The sequence below is a fragment of the Nasonia vitripennis genome, chromosome 2, assembly GCF_009193385.2.
Source record: "Nasonia vitripennis strain AsymCx chromosome 2, Nvit_psr_1.1, whole genome shotgun sequence".
Classification (NCBI taxonomy): domain Eukaryota; kingdom Metazoa; phylum Arthropoda; class Insecta; order Hymenoptera; family Pteromalidae; genus Nasonia; species Nasonia vitripennis.
Window position 1 is genome coordinate 8910172 of NC_045758.1, and position 27132 is coordinate 8937303.

Consider the following 27132-nt stretch of genomic DNA (forward strand, 5'->3'; position numbering starts at 1 on the left):
ATCTACTGTCGAAACCTTGTCAGTATATTATTCGCGGAATTACGAGAATTATTTAGAAAGATTTTCGTACGTAGATAATCCACTTGGTATTGGATCTATGCGAAAATATCAGCTACATTTCTCGAACATTTCGGTAGATCCATACAAAACAAGAAAGTTTTCTTTCATAGCGAAATTCCACGCCATTGTTACACATTATACTGCAGGGTTGAAGTGTTTGTATTCAGCTGGCTTATTTCCATATAACTGTCAAACAAATTTTTGCGTTTACCGATGAAAATTCCACTCGCAATTAGCGCTGATTGGAAACAACTATAAGTACGCTGTAATTTACACGAGTGTATCAACCAAACAACAAGCGTCGAATTTCCCCATTTCAGCGTTTCCTTCCAACACAGCCACAAAAGCCATAAGCCCACCCCCTCCTGAGAAAAAAAAAACCACAATAAGCCCTCACCCATTTGCTGCTCGTGGTAGTGCTGGGGCGTACACCCATAGAAGCTACTCCTCTGAAAGCCAGCGGGTACGTGCGCGGCATGTATCTGACGAGGGACGAGCAGCGTAGCCGGATGATGCTGCATCTCGGTCCGGTTGAGCGGTATGTGAAGCGACTGTGACTTGGGCAGCCGGGTGAGGGTGCGCGCGACCGGCGTCATTGTCAAGTTGGCCGCGGCCGCCGCCGAGCAGGCGCACGGGACTCCGGCCGCGGCGAGCGAGCCTCCGCCACCAGCACCAGTTGCCGCGGCTGCCGCTGCCGCTGCTGCCATGACCGGCGAGCACGGGTTGCGTCGTCCCCAGCCGACTAGGAAGAGCAGCGCCGCGCCGCACAAGGAACTCAGACTGCACGCGTAGTAGCCGACCTGCGGCCTGCTCTCGTTCATGTAGCCTGTGTGTGCAAACATTGAATTCGTTAGCATTTTCTGCAATGTATGTATTATGTCAGAGGGATATAGGATATTGTGCGGGGTCAAGTTTTTCACGCGGAGCGTCTTGCGGAAACGTCGTTTCACATTCAAGTCTGTGGCGAAAGGCGCATGCAGCAGTCCGTGCGTGGAATTTCCTCCTCTACCCTGTGCCGTCGCCTCGAATATTCAATATTTTTCGTCCGCGACGCGAACATTTTCGGAGCGAAATTGCGTCCTGCCGTTTTTGTCATGCTAAACTCGCACCGGCTGCAGGAGTTTCGCGTGTGTTGCGCGATACACAAAACCGTTGATACGATATCCTGCGAGAGAGAAAAAAACAATAGGAGTGCATTATTTGAGCGTTTAATCTCGTTACTATTGTCGGAGTATAATAATAATTGTCTTCGACCGGCTGCAGTAGTGAGGCGTCGGCGGGGGATCCGATAACCTATCGACCTGAAAATCTATTGGGCTGTGTGCGTGTTACACAATTTACAGAATTCAATTAACTCTTGACACCCGATAGCCGCCGCCGCTAGCTCACACGGAATACAGATATACCTACATTTTTTACAAAGCAATCATTTCCCACGCAATTTACTCTACGCGTACATCCGACGTGCACGTGATTTTAATTTTCAATCGTAGGAATCTATCGACGTGAGCTTTAATTTTTCAACGCTGCTGCGCGATACCGCAGGGGATTTTACATTTTATGTGTATTGTATACAAAGCTGGAGTACGGCGGATATTATATTTATATGCTGGTGATTGCTTAAGCGTCGAGAAAAACGCAATAAAACGGCGAAATGAAGCTCGTTAATGCTCGGTGTGCGTCTCATTAATTATGCATAATGTAGACGATAACGCGGCGGAGCACACGGCGTTTATACAGGCCTCTATGGGTATATGTATATGCGAGTACATGCTTTAATCTCTTAGCTCCGGCATCAGGTTGAAAACACGTTGAACAATCTTCTCGTCATATCGTATGAAATAATCATCAAGATATACACCACCACTTTCGCTAATTACCGTACACGCTTTTCTCCGACTTACAGCACGAGGTATTTCTTTTTTGTGCTCTCAAATCGATCGCATGCCACACGGGCGTTGAGTAAATAAAAATATTGATCGGGGCCACTTTCGCAGACGATAGCTCGGCGGGCGCAAAGCCGCGCGGATATAAGAAATACGTATGGAGCGCACTCGCGGCGTCGGAGCGAGTCTCTTCTTTTGGCTATCCATTATTCCGATCGCGGATTTCTATGTTTCCCTATCCGCGCACTTTCACGCGGACGCACACGCACACACATACACACACTCTATATATAGCGGATACGGGAATAAAATTCTCGCATTTTATTTCGCGCGCGGAGCGATTCGATGATTCGCCGAAAACGAAGGAGGAGAGCGAGAGGAGAGAATGAGAAAAGATGACGTACCGGTAAGAGGAACTCCAAGTAGGATCGGCAGCGCTTCGGCCGCCTGCACGAGCGCCCAGGATTTCGCAAACTGCCTTGCCCTGAGCCTCTCGAGCGCCAGCATCTTGAGGGAATAGAGGCTGCCACCGAGCGATGCCCCGTAAAGCCCCGACGCCAGCACCAGTCCGTGATAGTCCTGCACGCTGCCTAGGGCCACCTGAGCTATGGCTTTAAAAACAGACAGACAGACGACGCGTCAGCAGAGCGAAGCGTTCAATCGCAATCTCACCCTCTTTCTCTCTCTCTCTCTCTTCTCTTTTCTCTCCAATTGATTCCTTCGGAATTACGCATCGGAGCTTTTTACTCCCGAATCCCGCGCGGAGTGAATAAACTATGAGGGAGCGAGAAGTCATTCGCGAGCGTCGGAACGATCAGCGACGATATCCGATTTAGCTCGCGAGTAGTCGAGCATAGAAAGAGAGAGAGAGAGAGAGAGAGAGAGAGAGAGAGAGAGAGAGAGAGTCGAGTCATGCAAAATGTATGCAGGTGTTGCGGCGTAGACGAAAGCGTGGGGGAGAGAGCTTAAAGCTCGTGAAAGACTGTGAGCGGAGACTTTGATAGCTGGGAGCGAGCGAGCGCGTTTTACTTTTCCCTTCCTTTTTCGGCGCGCGCTCCACTTTAATCTAAGCATTACGCTTTAAAGCGGTAATGCAGCTCTGGTGACGATGAAAGGAGAAGTGTCGTTAAAGATTGAGAAGGAGCGGGCATTATGTGCGTCGAGCTTTTTTTCGCTACTGATGAACCGCGCGCGCGGCCGAGAGAGTGAGAGCCCGAGCCGAGATTGCGATAGCCACAGCCTACTAGCCCCAAGGAAAGGGAGTACGCCGGCATTATTATTCCGCGGCGTGTGTGCACTTCTCTCGTGTGCTGCTGCTGCTACTACTACTGCTACTGCCGAATAATGCAGGAGTATAGAAATAAAAAAAGAAAGAGAAGGGCTGTTTCCCGCATGCTTATTGCTCGCAGCGTATATGGAGTTTAGAGAATGTATACACTGACCGACTCCGACAAGAGCCCCTTGGCAGAGATATTGCCTGGACACGAGGCACTGGGCGGACGGCCTGGCGGTAACGATTCCCCAAGCGGCGCAGCCCAGGGCCGCCGACAGACCCAAGCAGGTCTGCAATAATACTGAGCTACTGTCGTCCTTCTCCGCCTGGTATTCCTGCAGCGCCTGTGAACAGAAAAAAAGAGTAAGTACCTCCATTAGACCTGATTAAATTTGCAATCGCAATCTCCCCCCACCTCTCGGCCGCGCGAGTCTTATCCCCTCGTTTTTTAGATCTATCTTTCTCTCACAGTCGCGTCTCGTCTTCTTCTCTACAGCGGCGTGCGCATAAACGTCGGATTTTACATTTCTGTGTATAGTCTTCCTCGGTTCATTGAAAAATACAGCCCCGTAAATAATACCAGCGCCGGCGCGCGTATAAAAGCTTCGTCGGACACTTAAGGAGAAAATATTGATAAAAGAGACTGTGTCTTGGCCGATATAGTATATTAATGTCGTCCCGTCTATATCTGCGCGCGTATAAGCGCGGCGTTAAACTTTTATTCGCGACGCTTTTCGTATATAAAAAAGATGCTCTCGGCAGCTCTTTCTCGCGCAGCTCTCTCTCTCTCTCTGTATACACGCAGAGCAATAAAAGTCGCGACTTTACGCGAAGGAAGTAAAATATTACTCGATTCGAGTACGGCACTCGTCTGCCTCTTTCTTCCGTCAATACGTATGCGATTATGAACGAAAGCGCAGGATAAAGAGCGCCCCTTCAAAGGAAATCAAACGAATCGAATCGGGCATGAAATGCCAGCTGGTTCGTCTATACATCATATAGCTGTGGCAAAGACCGCACGGAAATTGTTACCGTGTCATGTATATACGCGTAGATAGCTATACCGCTTTGAAATGCAAAAAGGAAAACTCGCCGAAACTGCATACAGACGTAACGAAGCGGCGCGCGCGCGCACACACACACACACGCGCGCAATACGTCACATGTCGCGCGTAAACATGGTTCCGACCGAATAATTGTATTTACGCAGTGCATACGCATAATTTCGCACAACTCTCGACGAAATTAACGCAGTTCAAATCAGTTTGCTCCCGACATTCAATTGCGCGATAGGTATTCCAAATGCGATGGCGCGCGCATATAACGATATATCTCGTGGGTCGTCGTGGGTGCGGATGAAAAATAAGCTCACAATGTAGAAAGCCGGCGTGTAGAGACCAAAGGAGGCGGCACCAGCGGCGAGCATTAGCATTCTGACGGGCCGACTGGCGAGTGGACTGAGATCTATGAGCGGCTGACGGGCCGCCTTGAGAGCCGACTTGGACTTGGGCTTGAGCTTGTTCTGCTGGTTCTTGAGGTGTACTATGGCGTGACGCTGGGGATGATAGAGCGAGGCGCTACGGTAAATCAGACCCAGGAAGAACGCCAGGAAAAGCACGCCGGTTATCGTCTGCAGGCCCAGCCTCCAGCCCAGCTTTCTGAAATCAGAGAAACAAGAGGTGGATAGATCATGACCGTATCTTTGCTTTTACTATGCCATTGACTATTTTTTCTTTTCTTCTTCACCTGGCTCTGTGCTCTGTACACTCTGCTGCTGGATTTTTAAACAGAGCGAGAGAGAGAGAGAGAGAGAGAGCGATTCTGCATAAATCTCGGGAGATCGTAAATTTCGCTAATGGCGCGTGGGATGCAGCGAGAGCTGCCCTGATACCTCTTGCAAATGGATTATCTCTCGTTTGTTTTAATTCGCGCAACCTGGGAGAGCTCGAGTCTCTCTCTCTCGGCAAAAACTTTTCGAATTTTTCACTCCTTCTTTTGCACACGCCAAATGCGGTATACGTTCTAATCGAACCGCGTGTATTTGGAAAGACTTTTAATCCGTTAAGAGGGAAATTAATGGAAGAACGTTTCGAGCGTATATTTTCATTAGCCGAGGACGTACACCTTTAATATGTACGCGTTAACCCGTCTGCCAACAGAGAGTATTCGCGAGGAAAAAACTCGACTCTATGAACTAGTTTCCATTCATTTTATACGGCGAAATATGCAATAAATGGCTAATTTCTGTCACTCCGCGGTAGAAGGTCGTAAACCAATTATAAACGAGTGACACGAGTTTTCCGTCTTCTTGCATGTCTCATTACTTCGACCTGTCTGCTCAAGCCGTCCTATTTCTACTTATAAGACTACTTTATTATATAAAGTTTTCATTAAAAAATCATGGGAAATTTCGAAACGCTTCGCTAACTTTCAGTCGTATTCCGCTAGAATTATTGCTCGCTACAACCACTTGATTGCATGGTAAATGTTCCAAATTACATTTCGTACTGAGTCCACAGTCCACAGTGCTCCAGTGCTCAACTAACTGTTTAAACGCACACATATGAGCAGTTATATGCACATCCACTCGCTTGGAACATTTTTTTAATTAACTTTACTCGAAACTCTATATTTTTGACAAGCTTCGGTCTCGTATTGCCTTTCGTACTATGTATACACAGCGTATGTATAGCCTGAAATCTGGATATTTTGAAAAAATATTTTTTATAAAAGCCAGCGCGGTTACACTGTTATTTCAAAAAACAGCTCCATCCTGTAATTTCACTCGAACAACGAGGCGACAGCGATGCGCGTAGGCGCAATTTAATGTACGTCAAACGTCAAGTGAATTTCTCCATAAAAGCGTATAAAAAGACAATATGTCGCGCGCTTGTATAGATAAAAGCTTTAAGGCGCGTCCATTCGCCGCTTTTACTTTATATGCGCGCGTAGCTATGCAGAGTTTCAGGCTCATACCACGTTGCAAACAGTAGCCGCTGTCCACTCTAAACTCCTATCCGTAACAGTATCTCTCGTATTGTCTCCAAGCGTTACTACATACGTTCCAACTACAAGTGTATAACGTTTAGTGAAGAGGCATAAACCCGCGTATCTCAAAAGTTGGCAGTCATATACCGCAGAGCAGCTCTACACGTGAAGTACCTGTACATCGCATGAAATTTAAATATCGAATTCTCCACGCTTATAATTGTCCACGAAGAGAAAGAAAATCTGGAGCGCGTCCTTCAGCGCACGTGTCTCCTCAATTAATATCAGTTTAGCCTAGCTCTCTCTCTCTCTCTCTCTCTCTCTCTCTCTCTCTCTCTCTCTCTCTCTCTCTCTCTCTCTCTCTCTCTCTGGCATCGGGAAATAAATGAAATTTCAAGTTTCCGCGCCCTTTCATCAGTCCCAATTAAAGCTAGCGCTCTCGCGCGCGAAAGACTAATAGCCTGGGCGAAAGTTGTCCGATAATTTTCCGTTTGCTTTGCCGTCGCTGCAGCGCGCTCCACAAAACAAGGATAGCAAAACTCGCTCGCTCGCGGGGAAACATTTTTCGCGGCGTTCGTCCACGAGCAGAGCTCTATATACACACGCTGGGCAAGATCGCGAAAAGTTGGACTACGGCAGCAACACTACAGCAACTCGGCGCATAATAAATTTCGGAGCCGCGCGTGAGAATTTCCTCGGTTTCGCGGTCCAGCGCCAGTGTGGACATAAATTTTCTGGCCGCGCGTCGAGCCGTGTGCTCAAGCATGATTCGAGGGGACGGCCGGTGACTTTCTCTCTCTCTCTCTCTCGACGGTGTTGCGTGTGGGGTGGTCGTCAAGGCCCTCCCAATTATTGGCGAATTTATTCTTAATTTATTTAACTGCTCCTTCACTCAGGAAATCTTTCCGAGTATCTGGAAGCAGGCACAGTTAATCGTGCTAAGAAAGACCAGCGCTCCTTCTAATGTTAAGGACTTTCGTCCGATTGCATTGCTATGCTTCCCCTCAAAGGTACTCGAGAAGATAGCACACATCCAGATCACGGAGTATCTTAATAAAAATCATATACTCGACCCCTTCCAGGCCGGTTTTCGTAAACTCCACAGTACACAAACAGCGTTACTAAAATTGACCGACGACATACGAATGGCCGTTGACAAGAAGAAGGTGACGATTATGCTGCTATTTGATTTCAGCAAAGCTTTTGACACCATCTCACCTTCCAAATTACTATCTAAGCTGAATAGGCTGGGGTTCTCACGGTCGGCTCTCCTGTGGATCAAATCATATTACAGGGGCGATCTCAGATCGTAATTTCAAATAAGAACGGTACCTCGGAATGGCTTGAAACCAATCTGGGAGTTCCACAGGGATCTGTTCTGGGACCCCTACAATTCAGTCTTTATGTTAACGACCTACAGAGTATACTTGACGGTAGTACAATTAAACATCTTTTTTACGCGGACGACCTTCAGATTTATCTACATACCAGCAAAGATAATTTTCAGAAAGTCGTGGCTCGATTGGCTGTAGCGGCGCGACTGGTTTCCGACTGGGCGGGGAGCTCCGGCCTGCGACTCAACTCCGGCAAAACTAAGTCTTTTTTTTTTGGTTCCACAAGAAATGTTAATGATATAAAGTCGTGGAAACTGCCTGGGGTTCCGTTGCCGGACGGAGTGATCGTCCCTTTCAGTGAAGCTGTCGGTGAGTCTTGGTGTTGTATTAGACTGTAAACTTACTTGGAAACCGCAAGTGGATGCCATTAAGAAAAAAGTCAACAAAGTCCTGTATAGCTTGCGGTTTATTAGAGTCTGTACCACTGAGACTCTCCGCAGAAGACTAGTCGAGACACTCATACAACCACACTTGGACTACTGTACTGTGACCATCCTGGACGCGTCTAACGAACAACGAATACGGTTACAGAGACTGAGCAATTCTTGTGTGAGATTCATCTTCGGGGTTAGAAGGGATGAACATATTAGTCCCTACCGGAGGCGTCTAGAATGGCTACGCACCGATTCCAGAAGGTTCTACTTTGAGGCCATTTTATTATACAAGGTGATTCGAATCGGCGAACCTGGGTACTTGGCCTCATTTTTCGTTAAATACAAGCCGAGACCCTCCGGCAGAGGAGTTCCTCTGGAACTAAGCATGCCTACTGTGAACACCGAGACCGGGCCTTCCAGGTCCAGGGTGCTCGTTTCTGGAACTCTCTCCCTTCTACCCTGCGAAACCTACCATCCCTCGCCTCCTTCAAGAGGGCACTGCGGCGATATCTGCTGGCTATCGAATCGTGATGACTCTGAGCCCTTTGGCGCTGCGTTTTTAATATAGTCTGACTCGGCCTATAGGCCGTAATAATTTTTCAATATTATGTACTCTGATACTAAAGGTGCAATACAGATAGGTCTATGACCAAACCTCACGTGTACAGCGTAAAGTTAAAAAGGTTTATTGTGATAATTTATACTGTGATATTTAACATGACTAAATGTGATTTCTTTTGTGATGGTATTTTTACCAAAGTATTATTTTAATCGGTGTAGGACAAACAATTTTACCTTCTACAATGCTGTAATTATATTTTTTTATATTCTCTCTTTGTTAGTTCGTATGAGACACAGTCTTATGTGACCTCGACGAATTGTATTGTTTTTTGCTTTGAGCAAAATAAAGATCTCTCTCTCTCTCTCTCTCTCTCTCGTGTACATTGTGTGTATATAACTATATATTCTATTACCCCTAAGCAGCGAGTCATTCGCGGCACGTAGTCCTCTCGTGTATTCTGTGCGACTATGTTCTCTCTTTCGAGGAAGCGGCTCTCTTCCACGCGGCTGAGGATGCCAAGGTGCCTGCACGACACGTTTTTTCTCTCTCTCTTTTTGCGCCGCTTTTTTCCCACGTCTCGTTTGCGCTCGCATCCTTTCCTTCTCTCGCGCGCACTAGATCTGCGGCTAAGCTAAGCGAAACTTGGCTCGCCCGTGTGTCTACGACCTGTTGTTGTTGTTGTGTGTTTTTCAGCGACGCGCCTGTGCATAGTGTATAGGAAAACGCGCGTCGCAACGTCGTTTTCTCTCTCGTCTCTCCTTTTTCTTTTCCGCTCTGCGCACACGTGCGCTTTATGTATATATCTATCGCCGTGTGCGCGCACTTCTTTTTTACTGGACTCCGTCTCTTTTGCTGCTCTATACCGCTGTGCAGCGAGTGTGTGTGTATTCGGCAGTTTTGCGATACAACGGGCCGCTGAAATTGCTCCACGAGCACAGGCGAAAGAACGTCGCGCCTGTATAATAGCGGTGCAGAGAATAAATTCTCTCTCGTTCTACTATACCGACTACGCGTGTATACGACGGGCACTTCTATAATTATTTTCACGGAGTCGGGAGTACGACGTCTTTTCCGCGACGTTACCGCGGTCTTTTTTTTGTCCAGCGCTAGGCGCTAACCATGAGCTTATCGCTCTGGAAATTTGCGATGTATACGTGTATATCTGTAGTCTACTTGCAGCGGAAACGTATAGCTCGAGAAAGTTTTACACACGTTTATGCTTCAAACGAAATATCGTTTGGCTCTCTCTCGCAACTTTTTCAACCGTTTTCGAGGAACCACTCTCTCTCTCTCTCTCTCTCTCTCTCTCTCTCTCTCTCTCTCTCTCTCTCTCTCTCTCCCTCTCTCTCTCTACACATTAACGTAAACAAATTCTCGAAAGCATGATTTTTTGAAAATTCGTAAAAGCTCAGCGCCCGGTGAGCAGGTATCTTATTACCCAGGAAACCTCCGCGCACGAATCGCTCTAATGAAAGTTAAAGAGCACACATTTCCGCGCGTAAACAGCGTTCTTACCGAGTAAAGGGCGAAAATTTACTTTTTCCCGCGCGAGCACGAAACCAATCCGGACAGTATCATTCCCGACGCGAGATTACTTTTTCTATGTGCAGGTCTACACCTGTATATTATTTTCGCGCAGCCGGCCGAGCAAAATGAAAATATTCGCCCGTCAGAATACGCGCAGCGTGGCTGTTTTACGGCGGAAGAATGAAGATTTAGCACTTTCGCCTGCTACTCTGAAATATAAAGCTGCGCTCCGTCGATGAATGCGTCGCCGACGATAAATATGTCGCTGCGCGCAGGCATCGCCACGTCGCGAGGAAACTTAATAAAAATTCCCGGCGAGCCTCGCGGGCGCAGCAGCAAAACAGGAAGCGAAAAAAACAAAGAAATAAAAAGGGAAAAACCACCGCGACGCTGCGCGAGAGCAACAGATGCAGCGGACCGAGATCGGAAGTGCGCCGCGACCTCGTTTAATCCAGTTCCTTGCGCTCGCACGCGCATGTATTATATTTTAGAATGTAAGAACAAAAAATCTAAACGCTCGCTCGGTTTTTAGTCAATCAATCGAGGGCGACGTCGCGCGTCTAATCCGCGCGACGATCAATACGTGTACTTATAATCCGCACGAGTTTACGCGGGACGTTCGCGTTACTGCGGCGCCGAGTCGAGAGTCTCTGCGGCGACGGGAGAAAAATAGAGCAAAAATGCGCGGCTGTCTGGCTAATTACGCGACGCCAGCTGTGCCCGCGCGCGGTACTGATCCCTAATGAAACGATGAGCCTCTGCGCAGTGTACGGGCATTAGCCCGGCTAGCACTACTACTTTTTTCACGCGTTGCAAGCTCTCTACGCGCATTGCAACAGCGGAGCTTTTCTTCTTTCGCGTTTACGCGCGGACGAGCCGAGAAGATACGGCACGGTGTGTGCGTGCGGGTCTGCTTTTTTTATCCCTTTCGCTTCGATCGCGCGCGGCTCTATGGGCCCCCGGAGACTGCGAGCCCAGTGAATATAAAGCCTCTCGATCTATTCTCGAGATGTTTCCGAGATTTCATTGGATTTTTTTTCTTACCGCGTTAAGGTTTACGAATCTCGCTGCGCTGCGGGGAAAAAGGGAGCGAGGACACTTTTTTCCTTTTTATTTTTCATCGCCGGTAAATATGCCGAGAGGTGATTTCCGATGGAAAACGCGCTTGTTACAAGCGGCTTTCGCGTAAAAGCGTTTACCGGTAAACGCGTTTTCGGAAAAAACTTTCAGGAAAATGTTTGTGCTCGGGCCTGTAAACTTATGGGATGTTTCTTTATGAATATTGCGTTTTCTCATGTATAATAATGTGAACCAACAAGTTGGAGGAAAAATCATAATAACATTATGGCCCTCTCGAACCTCTCGAGGGAATTTTGCGAATAAAATGTAATTTTCCCGAACTGATTTTAGGACGAGAAATATTATATTTCCTGGGATTTTACTGTATGGTTAATCTTTATTCGTGTGCCTCGGAAACTTTTGATTGTACTCCTCCTTCGGATTTCTAGATCTATAAACGCACGTGCGCGCGAAGATCGGTTAATGTAAATATGGAAGAGAAGAAGAAGAAGAAGAAGAAGAAGAAGAAGAAGAAGTAAAGAGAATCCGTTTGATTCTCAGGAAACGGCAAATGTTGAATCACGCGGTTTAAGTCTAGCTTGTTTGCCGTAAATACTTCGGGGAGTCGAGAGTATACTGCCGTTGACCTTCCACCAAGCTCGCACATTAATTAACCCTTAAATTTGTTGGCCGCTAATGAGCCCCTCACGACCACACAAAGTGATTTATATTTTCAACTAATTTTCCCTGCTACCGTTGTTGTTTTTACTGTAAATTAAACGCGAACAGCGGTGGTCACGTTGAGCCGGAAATGGAAGCGAAGTTAGCCCCAGCATCAGGTACACGTAACGCAGCAGATGCAGGAAAAAGGAGCAATTCGGTCAACTTTGAAATGCGTTTTCGATTCACGCTCGACTGCACTTTCCTAGTTGTTTTAAAACACATCGCGCAGTATATTAGAGGTAACAGTCCTTAAGTTCGACAATTTATGGCTTTGCTTTATGCCCGCGCATTTTCCAGCTGCTTTATGGCTGCTTTATATTTGAACAGCAGCGATCACCTTTAAAGACTATAGCCTATAACTGCGCTTTATACCGTCGGGATATATCCTCGTATAGAATATTACGGCGAATCGTGATTACACAAACCGCGTTTATATATTTTTAGAAAAAAATGGAACAGATAGCAGGATCAGCTCGTTGTTGAAAGTGCGATACCCCATCGAGCCGCGCAGGAAGCCTCTTGTATAGAGCGTACGAGTGTATATACCTCGCGCTCCACTTAGGCTAATAAAAATCTCCGCGCCAGCCAGCAGCAGAGCCAGCCTATACAGTGCAGTATTTGTGCAGCTTACCCGACGGCCTCTTTGTAAGATACGCTGAAGAGAGCTATACCGACGCCGGTGCCGGCCTGAACGATCATCTCGACGAATTCCCGGCGCTTCCGGAAGTAATGGCCCAGCATCAAGCCGGCCGTCTCTCTCACCAAACCCGCTCCGGCGCCCAGGACCAGGCCGTAGCTGAAAGTCACATACAGTTTTAGTTTCTCTCTTTCTCATACACCATTCGAAGATCCTCGTTTCCTCACCTGAGCAGCACCTGATGAGTCTGCAGAGCGAAGGAGGTAAAGAGAGCCGCTAGCGCCAGCACGAGTCCACCAATGACGGCTGTGAGTCTGGTGCTTCCACGACGACAAGTGCCCAGGACCAGCGGAGCAGAGGCTCGGGACATCGCAGCGCTGAGCGAGCCGATCCAGGCTGAAAACACACGTAACCATATATAGCAGGAATTATAGATGCACTCGGTAACCCGGAGAGCTCTGTGCCCAGCCCCATTAATCAGCGGTCCGGCTTTTTATCCGCTCCCACTTCTGCCCGGCAGATCGTTTCCACGATTTATGCACTTATGCGCGCAAGCGCCACGCTCGCACGCTTTAATTAATGTCTCGCTTCTTTCTCCTCAATCATACACGCGCGGTGTGGTCGGCCCCTTCTTCTCTACGTTCGCGCGAAACTTTTCTCTAAAATTCGCTTTTTCGGCGTTTTTCCCCCGCGCAGCAGTGCGCGCGATAAATCATCGTGTTTATCGTTCCAGAATTCGTAACAACGATTTCACTCTATACACTGTCACCAGCGTGACGCGAGGCAATGGTTCCATTGCTGTACGTCAATCGCGGATACAGAGAGTCATACGTACAGCGCTTTTTTTTCATTTTGCCGAGTTAACGTAAAAAACACGCCGTGGCAGTATACGTTTATACGCGGCGGGAGCTTTTACCGAGGCAGTAAACAAATTTTATTGCGCGCGTCTCGACAAGCCGCACACGCAAAAATGCGAGGGCGGTTATTAGAATGCGCGATTCTTCGGGAATAAAAAAACGACCGTGAAAAATCGGACGAGACGTCGAAAATATAACTTTTCTCTATATAATTGTTTCACGCGGGGTCGCGCTTTTCCACTCGATAATAATTACGCCTGATTTATCGCGAATGAAAATACACACGGGAGAGATGGAATTGTACGAAATAGCGGCGAGATCCACAACGACACTTTTTGCATTATTCATGGCTCTCGCGCGCGCCTGAGTGAGAGAGAGAGAGAGAGAGAGAGAGAGAGAGAGAGAGAGAGAGACTGACTCTAAGTATAGCAGCTGCCGCGCGCTGTACACCGACACACAAAAATACCCCGGCGGCCCAATAATTTTCGCATCAAACATCATCAGTGCCGAGCGAGAGAGAGAGAGAGAGAGAGAGAGAGAGAGAGAGAGAGAGAGAGAAAACCGCACCGCTTCTTCTTCGTTTATCTTATTTTATCCTCATTTATATACACTTCGCGCGCTGTGCCGAAACTCGCTCGTAATAGAGCGACCGCCTGCAAAAAGTCGTCATTAATTACGTTGACACAGGCACACAAGAGCAGAGGCGGCAGAGAAGGAGAAGGCGAAAACAACCGGCCGTCACTCTAAATCTCCTCTTCGAACTGGGTCATTCTCTCTCGCTCGTATTATTATTACGCAATACAAACTTTTATCGTCTGACGATCTAAAACTTTTCTGTACATTCTTTTCTTCGATCGTTTTTAATTAATAACGAGAGCGATGAGTACTACACGGCTTGGAAAATCATTTTTCCACAATACATTAGATAAAGCTCGTTGGATCTATCCTTATTAGATCTCTTAAGAGGATTGCCTAGAGTGGTACTCGCCCTTCCATACACGCGCAAGCTCTCCATAATATCCCTGTTTTTCATTAATTTTAAGGCGCGAGCGAAGCTTCCGCCTCGTCGTGGTTTTTCTCTCGCGCGACGTTTGCATATATACCTCTAGTCGCACACGCGGCGCGACAACGGTTTATCATCGCGGAGCAGGGAAGAATATTTATAATAGCGGCGGCGTCGAGGCAATAGCAACAAAAGCGCGCTCGAGCGCGTGTATTATTAAATTTGACCTGCGGGGAGAGAGGAGCGTGTCTTGACATTTATGGCGGGTTACTTGCGACCATAGCTCACGATTTACGACGATGTCGCGTATGACTCTAAAGCTTTCGTTATGTGCGCGCTTTAATAAATCCTGTACTCGCTCACACTGTATAATCGTTTTGAAAATGACGCGACTATACAAGTGAAGCGGCGGCAGCAGCGGCGGTATCAGTTTTATTGCTTCTCGTAAGTCCTCTCGCTATACTTTTCTCCATGGTGTTCTCGAGATAATCGGGTGCTTGCAGTGTATTCTGTACTTCTCGTTCAATTCGCGCGTCATCTAACTTCGGAGCTGGAATTAATAAATAACGTCACGTAAAGCATTGAACAATATACGCAACTTGTGTGGTAAAGCGAGCATAAAACACATCATGCGCGCCTATACTATATGCCTGTTTTGAAATTTCGCTCGCTTGCGCGCCAAACTTTTCTGAAAGGGTTCTCAGAGCTTCTGCTCTCTCTCTCTCTCTCGCGTCATCGGGCGCGAAATCTGCGCGCAACTTTTCACCTCCCGGTCTCTGTGTGATTCTGGAAAGTTGATACAGTTTTCCGAAGAGTTGAGCCGTAGTAACGGCTATAAATCAACGCTATAGCTCGAAATTGAATAAACAAGGACGATCCATAGGAGACGGGCGCGCTAGTGCGGCATTAAGTTAAAAGCTCGTCGCGATTCAGCATCTGGACAATGGGAAAGCAGCCTTGGGTTAATTCAGTCTGCATAGCCGTATATACCTGTGTATAGCGTCCGGTACGAGTCTATCGGCGAAAGCAATTTGCCGGTGCTAATCCTTGAATGTATATACAGGCTCTTTCGTAAAACGAATCGAGCCGGGCAGCAGCAGCGCTATCGCAGTGTACTCTAGGGCCGGATTCTCTGCATATACAGTGAGCGTGTGTGTGAGTGTCGCTGCCTACTTGTTGCTGTCGGCTATGTGTAGAGAGAGAGAGAGAGAGAGAGAGAGAGAGAGAGAGAGAGAGAGAGAGAGAGAGAGAGAGAGAGAGAGAGAGAGAGAGAGAGAACGGAAGAAAGGATAAAATATCAGCAAGCTTCGCTGCTTCCGGCTTGAGGCAAAGTTCCTCGGCGGCGCGCGAATTGGCCCGTTTCGTCGGCCGCGCGCGGCGCGTTTACGAGCGGACGCCTGGCGTCGCGAGCTTTATTGATTGATACTGCGTTATATAGCGACGTGGGAGAGAGCGAGAGAGAAGCCACGATGAATGGTAGCGATGCACTAGGGCCGGTGTGCGGATTCGCGCCCCCCAAGTGCGCTGTTTACTCTACAAACTACGGGCGCTATATATATACATACACGCTGTAACAGCGCGGCAATCAAACTATGCGTTTGTTTTTTTTTCCTAACTCTTTTTCCTTCGCGCGCAGCGAGGGCTGATGTCATCGAAGCTGCTCTAAACGATCGGGTGATTGGATCGCTTTAGCACTTTAATTCGCCTGTCGAATCGATCACTCGCGCGCTATGAGTGGAGCACTTTTACAGCGGAGCTTGCGGTTGTTTTTTTTTGTCTCTCCTTTTTTGATGCAGCTAAATGCTCGACGAAAGGAATTCGATCAGTTTAGCACTCGTATAATTGCTTGAGTTTCAACAAAAATGAAACATGGCCCAATGAAGAACCAAAATTAATTATTGAATTTTAACTTTGACAAGTAAATTCATATCAGATAAAGCTTGATATAGTCCCCGGGATCCCGCGGCTTTCATCGACGCTCCAACTTAATCGGTTATACTTGGTGAATATGAGCAAAGACTCTCTAATATATTACACGGAGGAATGCGGAGACTTCGAGGAATTTCACGATCGTTGCCACGAGATCGCGTCGGCTCATCGTAAAAATACTTCGGGGATCAAAGACGCTACACGCCGTGAGAGTCAGATAGAGAGAGAGAGAGAGAGAGAGAGAGAGAGAGAGAGAGAGAGAGAAGAGCAGCGGCCAAATAATATTGAAATTCTTACATGTCAGTTTACGTTTGTAGCCTTTGACGTATATCCCTGCGTTTCAGTTTATACTCGTGAAATATTTATGCTCTCTGCGGGCGCACGATCTTATATTTTCCGCGTCCTTCCCGCGCATTTTTGAACGCGTGCGAGCTTTATATATAGTTCGAAACTTTTCTTACAGCCGCAGCACTGAAAAAGAGAAGTCGCTTTTATTAGAAGGCAAAAAAGCTCGCAATTTTCCCCATAAAAAAGCACAAGTGGGAGTAGACATACTGCACACACGGCGCATAAGTAGATGATACCCGGCTGTGGTAAGACGCGCGTCATATGAAATCCGAATGAATTTAATCAGTCGGTGCGCGTGGGTGCGAATTCTCGGAAAGGCAAGAGAAAGCTCATGCTCGATTAAAAAGAATGAAGCAGCGCTCGACTTGTATTAAAAGCGTAACTCTCCGGTAACGTCGAGAGCGAGAAAAAAGTCGTCCGCCCGCCAGTAAGGCACGTGCGACTATGCAGAAGCCAAAGCCTCCAGCTCTCAGCTCGTCGTTAAAGTTCTCGTATCGGCTGCATCAGCGGACTGAATAACGGCACGAGCCACGTGCAGTAACCTTAACGCGTCGAAGACGTCGGCGACGAGAGAGAGAGAGAGAGAGAGAGAGCTGCTGCAGGTGTTGCTTGCTGCAGCGAGCGCGCGGATGAATGGGCAGCAAAAGAGCAGCGTGGCGCGCGCGTTGACCGTGAACCCGACGAGAGCTTGCAGCTTGCAGCAAGGCCCGTACATCTCTCGTTGGGCTTTTATTTTTATCGCCCTGGAAAAATAGCAGCGCACGTGCTGCAGCTTCGATATGACACATAAGCGAGAGTGCGAGAGAGGGAACCTTCAGGCGTGGAAATATCTATGGACCTTCTGCCGCTCGAATGCGCCCTTCGTCGCGAAAGCTTCTCTCACTCTCTCGCGAGTCTTATATATTCCGTATAGCACTGCAGCGGCAGCGGCGGCGGAGGCCGATTCATCTTGTGCGCTCGCGAGCATTAAGAGCTCGAAGCTCCCGGGGATTTGCGCGGTAAGCCGGCGCTGCTCTGCCTCTTATACCTATGGATATATTACTTCGCCGCCGGAATCGCTTACTCACGCGGAGAGACTTTTTCTTCTCCCCCGCGCGCTTGTCGTTTCCGCACTATATATACCTATATACTTATACACCGCAACCAAATGCATCCGGTATGTATCATCGTCCGCGCGGCAGCAGCTCCTCTTCGCAATTTGTCCCGTCGATGGATATTGCCTGTACAGGTGACTTTCAGCGTGATGGCTCCGAGTATGATATACAACGTAAAACGCGCGGCAGCTAAAATTAATATCTCGCCGATAAGAGAACAAAATAGATCGGCCCGAGGTTGGTAACGGACAGCCGAGACGGATGGTAAATAAAGAAATAGACCGCAAACCGACGCCACGGCAAGAGAAAATTGAAAGGAGTTTGATGAACCGAACAGCTGTCGGTCGAATTTTTTCCACTCGATTTCATCCGCGTTCTTCGAATCCTACACAAACTTGGCGAGACGAATAGATTAGCAGATGGCGCAAGCTCGATGAAATTCCGACCGCAGAGGGGCTAAGTAAGCAAGAGCAATATCGGTGGAGTTCTTTGCTCACGGCGGTTTTCGGCTCGCTCTCTCGCCGCAGCGCACACAGGACGCGAGTCCGCTCTTTGCCCCCACCCCCCCCCCCCACCCCCCGCGACCACACGCTCCACTGTGCGCGGCTGTTTTGCTCTGTGCTCTGCCGCACACCAAGATCTGATTAAGCAGCTTTGCAAACAGGCGCCCGCGCGCGCTGCGATGCAATAAGCGGTAAATCGAATAAAACATCAGGCCAACGGTGGCGAATAATGCCCTTCTATACCCGGTAAGTATGTAATAACGTCGCGCTGATCTACGTCGATTCCCGATTCGCGGCTAAATGGAGCAGAGACGAAATAGCACGGCCGCGGCTGTACTTTCCTCCCTTTGTCGCTTTGTGTGTGTGTATGTGTGTGTGTGTGTGTACGTATACACACAGACATATGCGACTGGCAAGTTTCCGTCTCCCTCCGCTGCGCCGAGCTATGCGCTCCTTCGGCCCGGATGTGTATGCGCGCCGGGGAGAGCGCTTTTATCCCCGCGCAATAGCCTGCCGCAAGCTCTAGCCCGTGCAGCACGTGTATATACGCCAGAGACGATATCGCCCAGGCCGTTTTCGACCTTTATTGTCCTCGCCAACGTATACTTATGCACGCTGTGCTTCTCATTCGATTGGTTTAAGAGAGGCTGCACTCTGTGCGCTACGTATTTTTCTCTTCGGAATCATTTCGAATAGATCGATTCTCTTATACATCGTCGCGCCGATTTATTGCTTCGTTAGCCACGTAGCGAGCTCGTTATAGGAAAGTAATTTTTTCCTCGCGCGCGCAAAGCCGATATGCCGTTATTTTTAAACAGCTGACGATTCCTCGATGCAAAAAGCAAAGTCAATTCTCTCTCCGGTCTCCGTGGGGAAATCGATAATGAATGTCAAGTTATTCCGGGAGAGAACACCTACTCGACTCGCGAGAATAAGCGCTCCGCAGTTCCGCGTTGAAAAAAGCTCGATGTAACAATGTTGCAGATTTTACGAGAACGAGTTATATTACACGCAGAGAAAAGTCTTATATTACGCGTGCAAAAAGCTCTCTCGGCCGAAAGTTTGGACGAAAGCCGTTTGTAAGTCGCTTCGAGCGGCTTCCATTGAAATCGTACATGTATTCACGTCGCGCGAGCGTATTTCGTACGAATACGATACCGGATTATAAAGAACACGCGAGCGTACACGAAACGCGCCAGTTACGATACATAAAAACAAAATTGAAGGACGCAAACATTTTGTTTCGCTCGTCGTCGCGGGAGAGCTGATACAAATGGTAATCTCTCAATAGAGTGTATATACGCGAGAGCTCTCGAGCGGCGAAAAACTATTGTTTCAAAGCGCTCTCGCGGGGGTATATCGTTCATCCATACACAGAGAGCCGTGTGGCAAATCCGCATCAGGATCGGAGAGGACGAATAATAGAAGCAGCCGTATATAGCACACCGATACCATATAACTTACCGATATCCATGAAGCGCGATTGTCCGAGATGCTTCAAGGCGTAGATGTGGAGTTGCCCGAAGGCCAGCTGCATACCGGTGGTGAGCAACAGGGCGAGAAAGCCCGCGGCACAGATGAGCCAGCCCCAGCCGCCCTCCGGGTAAAAGTGCATGCGTATACCCGACACATCTATGCCTGCAATGTTATCGATCACGTAAATATGTATACACCTGTACAATATATGGTGAAAAGAGTATTTGTATACTTGTTGCGAGTGTATAGCAGACGACGACGACGACGATTCATTACTCTCTCCCTCGCGAGCTTTTTTCTCGCTGTCGAGAGCTTTTTGCATGCGCGCGCGCTGCTGCGAGCTCTAATGTAATCCAATTACAAGTTTTATCGAGTTTTTCTCCCCGCACGTCGGCGCGTGTAGCGTTTAATTAATTCGCGCGCGGCGTCGTCGTTGCAAGCGCGCGTAATTATAATAACGCGATTCGAAGCTTCTTTTTTTCACTCCATATACAGCCTGAACGCGAATATAATAATAAACCATCGAGAGCCGTCGTTATTTCTGTTAAATCATCGGAACGACACTCGTATATTTCCACACACACACACACACACACACACACACTCAATATGCGAATCGCGAAAAAATGCGTCGCATGCATGGGATACGCGTGCGGCGACAATATGGATAATTCAAAAACGCGGCGCAATTCAACGAGTCTCTGTGCGTGAAACCGAGCAGCGCGCTGCATATTTTGCCGGTGCGCATCTTGCACGGGCCGTAAATCTTTTCGCCAGAGAGTATATACGCGGAGACTCGTTGATACAATCAAGTACACACGAGCCGCGGCAGCGATGCTCTGTGTCGCGGTGTGTGGTTTAAAAAGAAGAGAAAAACGGGGTAGAGCTGGTGCGGCGGTGATATAGAGGGAAAGAGCTGCGCGCGAAAGCCGATAAAAATATGGATGGCTGGAGGTATAAATGCGGCGGGCGAGAGCTCGCTGAATAATTCACCTGTTCGTCGAAGTGCCGGGACGCAGCGGTGAAGGCTGCGCAGATCACCGAGGACCCAATTCCCGTTGCCGATCGCACTCTCGTCCAGCTCGTTGCAGCGCCCCCGTGGATCTGTGGAATATAATACAGCGTTATCGATGCATATATACATATAGCTATATAACGTATGCCAAAGAGTGGCGAAGGTACGTACGAGGGGGATGAAAAAATAATTGGAAAATTTGTATATCTTTGATCCCGTTATGCGGCATCGTAACGAACCACACACGCGTACGGCCGATTCGAAAGATTGCGTATGCTGAATCGATCAGTCGAGTGTACGCGTGCGATCTCGACATTTCGTTCCCCGACGACTGTGTCGCACTCGAGTCACGCGCTCCTTTAATGCACACCCACACATCGCGAGTATCCCACTGCCGCAGGCTGACCACGAGTTATGAACGTCCATATAGCTGTAGGTGTAAGCACGTACATACGCTCGTCAGCGTCAGTCGAGATTCATACAGATATACAGGCGCGTCGCGCGAGAAATTACTTTTGATACGCGCGAGCGAGAGAAGACAGTAATAACGAAGCGACAGTAGCTGCAGCGGTGGTGGCAGCTTTTTAGCCCGCGGACGTTATTACTCGTCTCCATTTAGCGCTGCAGGATTTCGCTAAAGCGCTGCTCTCTGCGCAGTCTCTCCTTTTTCTGCCTCTTTTCTTTCGCCACTCATTGTTTCAAAGCTAATTTCTCCCGAATAAATAGCCCAATTCTCGCCCTCGCTCTCTTTCCCCCCCCCCCTCTCTCTCTCTCTCTCTCTCCGCGAGAACGCGTTTACGCTTTTTAAGCCTAATGACACTCTTCGTCTTCTACTCTCTCGCTCTCGTGTTTTTCGCGTAGATTTATCGCGCTGCGCGCCGTCACTGATTTTCTACATCCATCTCGCTTCTCGTGTTTTACAACAATAACGCGATAAACGAGCCCGAAAAATGTTGACGGGGAATTTCATTACAGTTGCGGGAGCTCTTTTTTCTACCGTACATTCTTCGAATTCCAGCGTTGATGTAACAACAATATAAGCGGGCTACTGATAACAACGGATTTCGCGTACATAATTACAATCGCTCTGCGCGCGCGCTCCCGAGCTTAATGTGCGAACAATGAAAATCGGGAGTTACACGCACAATATCGTATATACACGAGTCTCCTAAGTCGAAATGTTTTGTGAAATAACAAGGCCGAAGCGAGTTTACAATGAAAGGCTCGAAATAATGCGCACGTGCGAAGGCTTTTAGTAATTTACGACGCGTCTCTCTCGCGGAAAAGGAGCGAGGAGAGAAGAAAAGCTCGTTACTCTATAATATAAGAAACGATTTCAGGGAACGTATTCACTAAGGAGGTCGTTAAAGTGATTCAAACCCATAACGATCGGAGAAAAAGTCTTTTTCTCTCGCGTGCGCGCTCCGCGAGTCGAAGGTAAAAAGTCAATTCCCGCGCGAGCTTTTCTCTCTCTCTCTCCCTCTCTCTGCCTCTCTCAGCGATGTGCAGCAGCGTCGAGAACACAAAGATCGTAAAGGGCCGTCTAAGAGTCACGCTGCAAGAGAGGCGTACAGTACGTTCCGCAGTTGATCAGGATAACCACACTTGACCGCTGCTACTGCTTTGAGCTTGGCGAGCAGAGACTACGTGTGAGTGTTTGTATGGAGCTATAAGCGTAGAGAGCTGGGATTCGCCAACAGTCAGCTGGTTTGTTTCAAACGTTCATTCTGTATTTACTCGTTAATTATGTCGAACGTATGTGCTGCCGATTTCTCTCTAGGACTCCTCAAACTTGTACTCGCCAGCGGCAAATGATGGAAAAAAAGTACGATGGGCGGCGTTTTTTAGCGGAACTTTTTCGACGCTAGTGAGTTTTGACGAGAGCGAGCTACAGCCGAGGAAATTTTCCAGTTTCTGCGCGCACCTACGAACTCGCTTACAAGGACACAGTGGTGCACGAAACTTTGAGAAATGATCATTGGTGCGTGAAAATAAAACGAATACGCGTTCTCTTTGTGTTTGACAATTAATTCACGGTGGAAGTCAATAGACTTGATTGAATCAAACATTGATTGCCGAAGAATGTTTCATTCGATGCTTGATATAGCCGACGAAGGCTTAAACAAGTGCGATTGGATTTCTTTCGATCCTCTCTTGCCTATAGATTCAGCGATCGTTTCGCGTTGAGTTTGCCCTGTGTTGGTTGATTAAATTACGGCGAGCATGCGCGTCGTCTTAATGAAATGGAAAACTTCATTTAACCTAAGAGCCGCTGGACTATCAGGACACCCGCGTTGTTCTGAAGCAGCGCTAAATACTTTAACGAAAAAAAATGCATCCCTGTTTACGCTTTATAAACAGGAAAAAGTCAGAAATCAATACACACGCCAGAAAAAGTACGGTGCGCGCACCGAGAGCTCAACGAGTATTTTAAACGTCTGAAAAACTACTGCATATCCCAAAATTTCAGCCAACCTCCTTTCGCGTAACGTCGGCGCAGTACGTAAACCAAAAACTGGACGCACAGCGCCGTAGATAGCTCGCTGAGAGGGTAGGTAATAAGGGATAATCGGCCGTTATAAGCCATAACATCACAGCGCTTGCACTCACCGCCATGGTACGAGGAGGACGTGGGCCGGTGGTGCGTCGGCACGTACGCTCCGTTCGCCGCCTCGATGTAATGGCTCGGCGTGTAGTACTGGCCCGGATGCTGCTGCTGCTGCTGCTGCTGCTGCTGGCGGTGGAGGTGCTGCGCCATGCAATTGTTCGGCGTGCTCGTCTGCACCGGTGGGTGGCAGCGCATGCAGCGCATCGGCGTCTCGTTCAACGGCTGTGGGGAAAAAAGGAAGGTTGAAAAATATCATTTTTTTTCGTTCGTTCCGCGCCTAATCGAATCAACGCGCGCACTGCGGCTTTTACGCGCGTTATTACTATATCGATCACTTATGTAAACACACACCCACGCGCGCTTGCTAGGGGGGGCCAGCTGCGCGAAATTCGCGCGGTTGCAAACTTGGAATGTTCCCGGCGCGGATTATTCGATTAGCAATGCACGATGTACACGGAATTGTTCGACTAGAAGCACGAGGCATATAACCCGCGTTGAATTCATTACGTCGAGCTGCGAGGGAGTTTAGTTTAGCGTATATATTATCTATATATATATCTAGATATTAGGAGGAAAACGCGAGAAGCGTCGAAAAACACGTATACCGCTGGAGACCAGCTCTCTCTCTCTCTCTCTCTCTCTTTCTCGTGGGGGTAAACAATAAGCGCGAGGGAGAGGGGGGAGTGGGAGGCTCGCGCTTGGGTAAACGGAGATTGCCAACTATACATGTATAGATACCTGAGTAGAATGCTGGGATCGCAGGGATCTTATCGAGCCGGAGGGGTGTAGGGAGGGCACACTGCCGCCGAAGCTCATGCTGGTGTTGCCGGCGCGGCAGCCTACGGGGGTGGTCCAGCCGCCGCGCATGCTGCCCCCGCCGTGAGCTCCGGGCACCGTCCCGTTCCAAGCTGGCTGCTGCTGCTGCTGCTGCATGTTTCCAACGACGGTAGCCGGGACGCCAGCTGCCGCGCACTCCTCTTGCATCAGCATAGAGCTGCCTTCGATTATCGCCCCGAAGCGAGCGGCCGAGCGACGAGGGCAGTTGAAGCATGCCGATCACGGCGCCTTATCCGATCTGCTTTCTCCGAGGCGCGCCTCCAAGCAGCTCTTTGATTCCCGATGCCCTTGCCCGTGTCCTGCTGCATCCTTCCGTTCTCCTCCCGCTGCCGCTGCTGGAACCTGTAATTTTGTACAACCGATGCGCATAAGGGGATGATTGATGCGCAGATCGATTTCCGATAGGACCTATCGAAATAACATCAGCGAGAAGTTATAAGCGCGAACTTGCTTATCGTTATCAGCCGCTGTGGCTGCTGCTCTGATGCGCGGAAGATCGTTGCTGAGAGGCGGAATTCAAGTTTTAAATACACCGCCGTATAGTCGCAGAGGCGCAAATTACTCGCGCTGAGTATAACGTCGATAATGGCGCATAACGCGACCACCGGCTCATCTACATAATATAATATCCACTCCACGGCTTGCACACTCCATATATGCACGCGATAATAGCGCAGTGAACTCGCGAGTACGTAACGCGACAATCTAAAGTATGCAAAACGAATTCACGCGTGTGCTCGCGCGTGTGCTCACCCGTAGTCTACTGCTGGCCGAGCAACGAGCTGGACGTGCAGAGGGGTCTCCATCGCGGTGAGTTACGCATCTTACACGAGGCTTCTCTCTAACGCTGATGCAGGACGTTAACGCTGCAGCAGCCGATGCTCGATCCCGTCGCTGATGCGCCTTTCATTGGCCGAATCGACGGGCACATCCTTCCGGGCCGCCGTCGCTCACTGTGTAACAGAGGGAAAAGAAGAAGAAGAAGCAGTGAGGATCGCTCGAGGTGCGCGAGCAACTATATATACGTGGACGTGCGCCACTTGCCAAGCAGGAGGAAAATAATTGCCGGATTTGGCCGAGCTAAAGCCCGCTGTCCCCTTGTCTTCCCCGATGCCTTATGTCTTTTTAATGCCGCGCGGGGGAGAATATAAGCTTTCGTTTATGGCAAGGTTAATGCATATACCGCCTCGATTTTATCTCCTTCGCTCCGACGCGTTCCTCCTTCTCCGAGCTCTAACGCGCGTTTATTCATCAAGCCCGGGTTTCTTCTTTTTTTTGCTCGAGTTTCGTGACTTTTTGAATAATTATACGCGAGTAAGTGAGGAAGAGGAGGAGCGAGAAGTTGCGCGGGACGACGGTAAGTACCCGAGAGAGATGATCAAGAGAAACGCGAGCTTCAAGTTTTCCTTGAAATTTTTTCCTTCACCACGACGACGACGACGAGACCGCGGAAAAGCTAAAGTTCATCGCGCCAATTCAGCGCTTACTTCGTTTAGTTCCTCAGCTCTCCTTTTTGCAACTTCGTTTGCATTCAGTTTGCTCCTATTCAACCTCTCCGCGTGAGTCCACACCCGCACTGAATATACCTCGGAATTACGCGTGTAAACATTTTTAAAATTCGCGCGCCTCTATTATACGAATGTATGGATTCGAAAGGTGTGTGTGTGTGTGTGTGATTACCGGTCGGAAAAGTTACTCACCTAGAGCGCGGCGGATAATTTGGTCTGGCCGGCCGAGTAAACTGGCTCGAGGTGAATGATCGAAGGAAAGACTTGGGTGCGGGCGGCAATCTCACGAGATTGAAGATTGAATCCTACTTGAATTCCACTTGGATCCTTCTCGAGGGACTACGTGCTGCGCTGAGCCGAGGCGGAAATCTGTAATATCTCTCGCTCTCTCACTCTCTCTCTCTAGCGGCACGGCCTGAAAATAAACAAGAGCAGAAACCGAGCGTTTCATTAGCTTCTCACAACTCATCATCGCGGAAAATCAAAACACGTGCGCGATACCCCCTCTTTCTTTCGAAGTACATGCTTTATATGAAGTTTTTTTTTTTTATCAACGTATACGCGTGTGGCTAACGAACCAACGAAATTTCTATCAATAATTTCAACACAGCCGTTGGACAAAACACGCGCCTCCGGCACACGACAAAAGCACGAGTCGCCAATACTCAATCAATTAATAAATTCCACAGCCGTCCATAAATTCGGGACAGCCCGTCGTTTATTCATTGGCTTTATATTTGTAATTTACCGGGCGTTTATTTCCCTTATATACACGCTGACTGACAATGCCCATCTCTCGCTCGACGGGGTTGGCTCACGCCACCGCGTTCGATTCGCCATTCAAATAGGCGCGCAAGCGTGGGAGGAACCTTTTTCCCTCTCGCTATCCGGGCGCGCATCGGCGTGCGTATTTTTCGAGCCGCAAAACAGGCCGAGAGAAAAGAGAGAGAAGAATCATCGAGGGTGAGTGGGGGGGGGGGGGGCGTGCGTACATCACACAGCGAGCGAGCTGCTGCACGTGTTGTGCGCGCGCGAATATGCTGAAAGCGCTGGCAGCTGCTGCTGCACAAAGGGGGCTTATACTACGCGCAAACAGCGCAGCGAGGGTGAGAGGAAACGAGTCGGTGTCAGGCGCGCGCGGCGGCAAGCTCCGACCTCGTGATTCCCAGATAGAGCTTCCGCTTTCCATTTAACCTGGCCGCGCGCACCGGATCAGCCCAAGAGGGGAGGGGGGGGGGGACCGAGCTGTGGCAGCTTTGAATGGAGCTATGTTATTGATTTCATCCCACCCGCGCGCGAGTCTTGCTCCGTCTCTTCTTGCGGCCGCGGCGGCGGCTGTCGACCTCCCCAGGATATCTGTGCCGCGACGACGGCGCTGATGCTGGTCCGCCGCGGCGACAAGATGTGTATTATAGTGTCGAGAACCCGCAGCAGCTATATACTCGGTGCGGGACATGGCGGGATGAAACGA

General features: G+C 48.8%; 1 protein-coding gene across 4 annotated transcripts in view; it reads right to left on the reverse strand.

Annotated features, from left to right (window-relative positions):
* LOC100117883 overlaps positions 1-27132 on the reverse strand; it is a 63147-nt gene that overhangs the window by 4460 nt on the left and 31555 nt on the right. For 2 of the 4 annotated variants that reach the window (XM_008209791.3, XM_031922879.1), the window contains exons 3-14: positions 25854-26076; positions 24907-25106; positions 24055-24495; positions 23319-23538; positions 20687-20797; positions 19682-19855; positions 12711-12879; positions 12478-12642; positions 4592-4877; positions 3389-3563; positions 2351-2557; positions 458-886 (exon numbers count right to left, since the gene is read on the reverse strand). In XM_008209791.3, coding sequence (XP_008208013.1) covers positions 458-886; positions 2351-2557; positions 3389-3563; positions 4592-4877; positions 12478-12642; positions 12711-12879; positions 19682-19855; positions 20687-20797; positions 23319-23538; positions 24055-24306 — 2188 coding nt within the window. In that variant the 5' untranslated portion in view covers positions 24307-24495; positions 24907-25106; positions 25854-26076. The remainder of the gene's footprint in view (positions 1-457; positions 887-2350; positions 2558-3388; positions 3564-4591; positions 4878-12477; positions 12643-12710; positions 12880-19681; positions 19856-20686; positions 20798-23318; positions 23539-24054; positions 24496-24906; positions 25107-25853; positions 26077-27132) is intronic. The other 2 variants (XM_031922880.1, XM_031922881.1) reach the window with 2 other exon arrangements.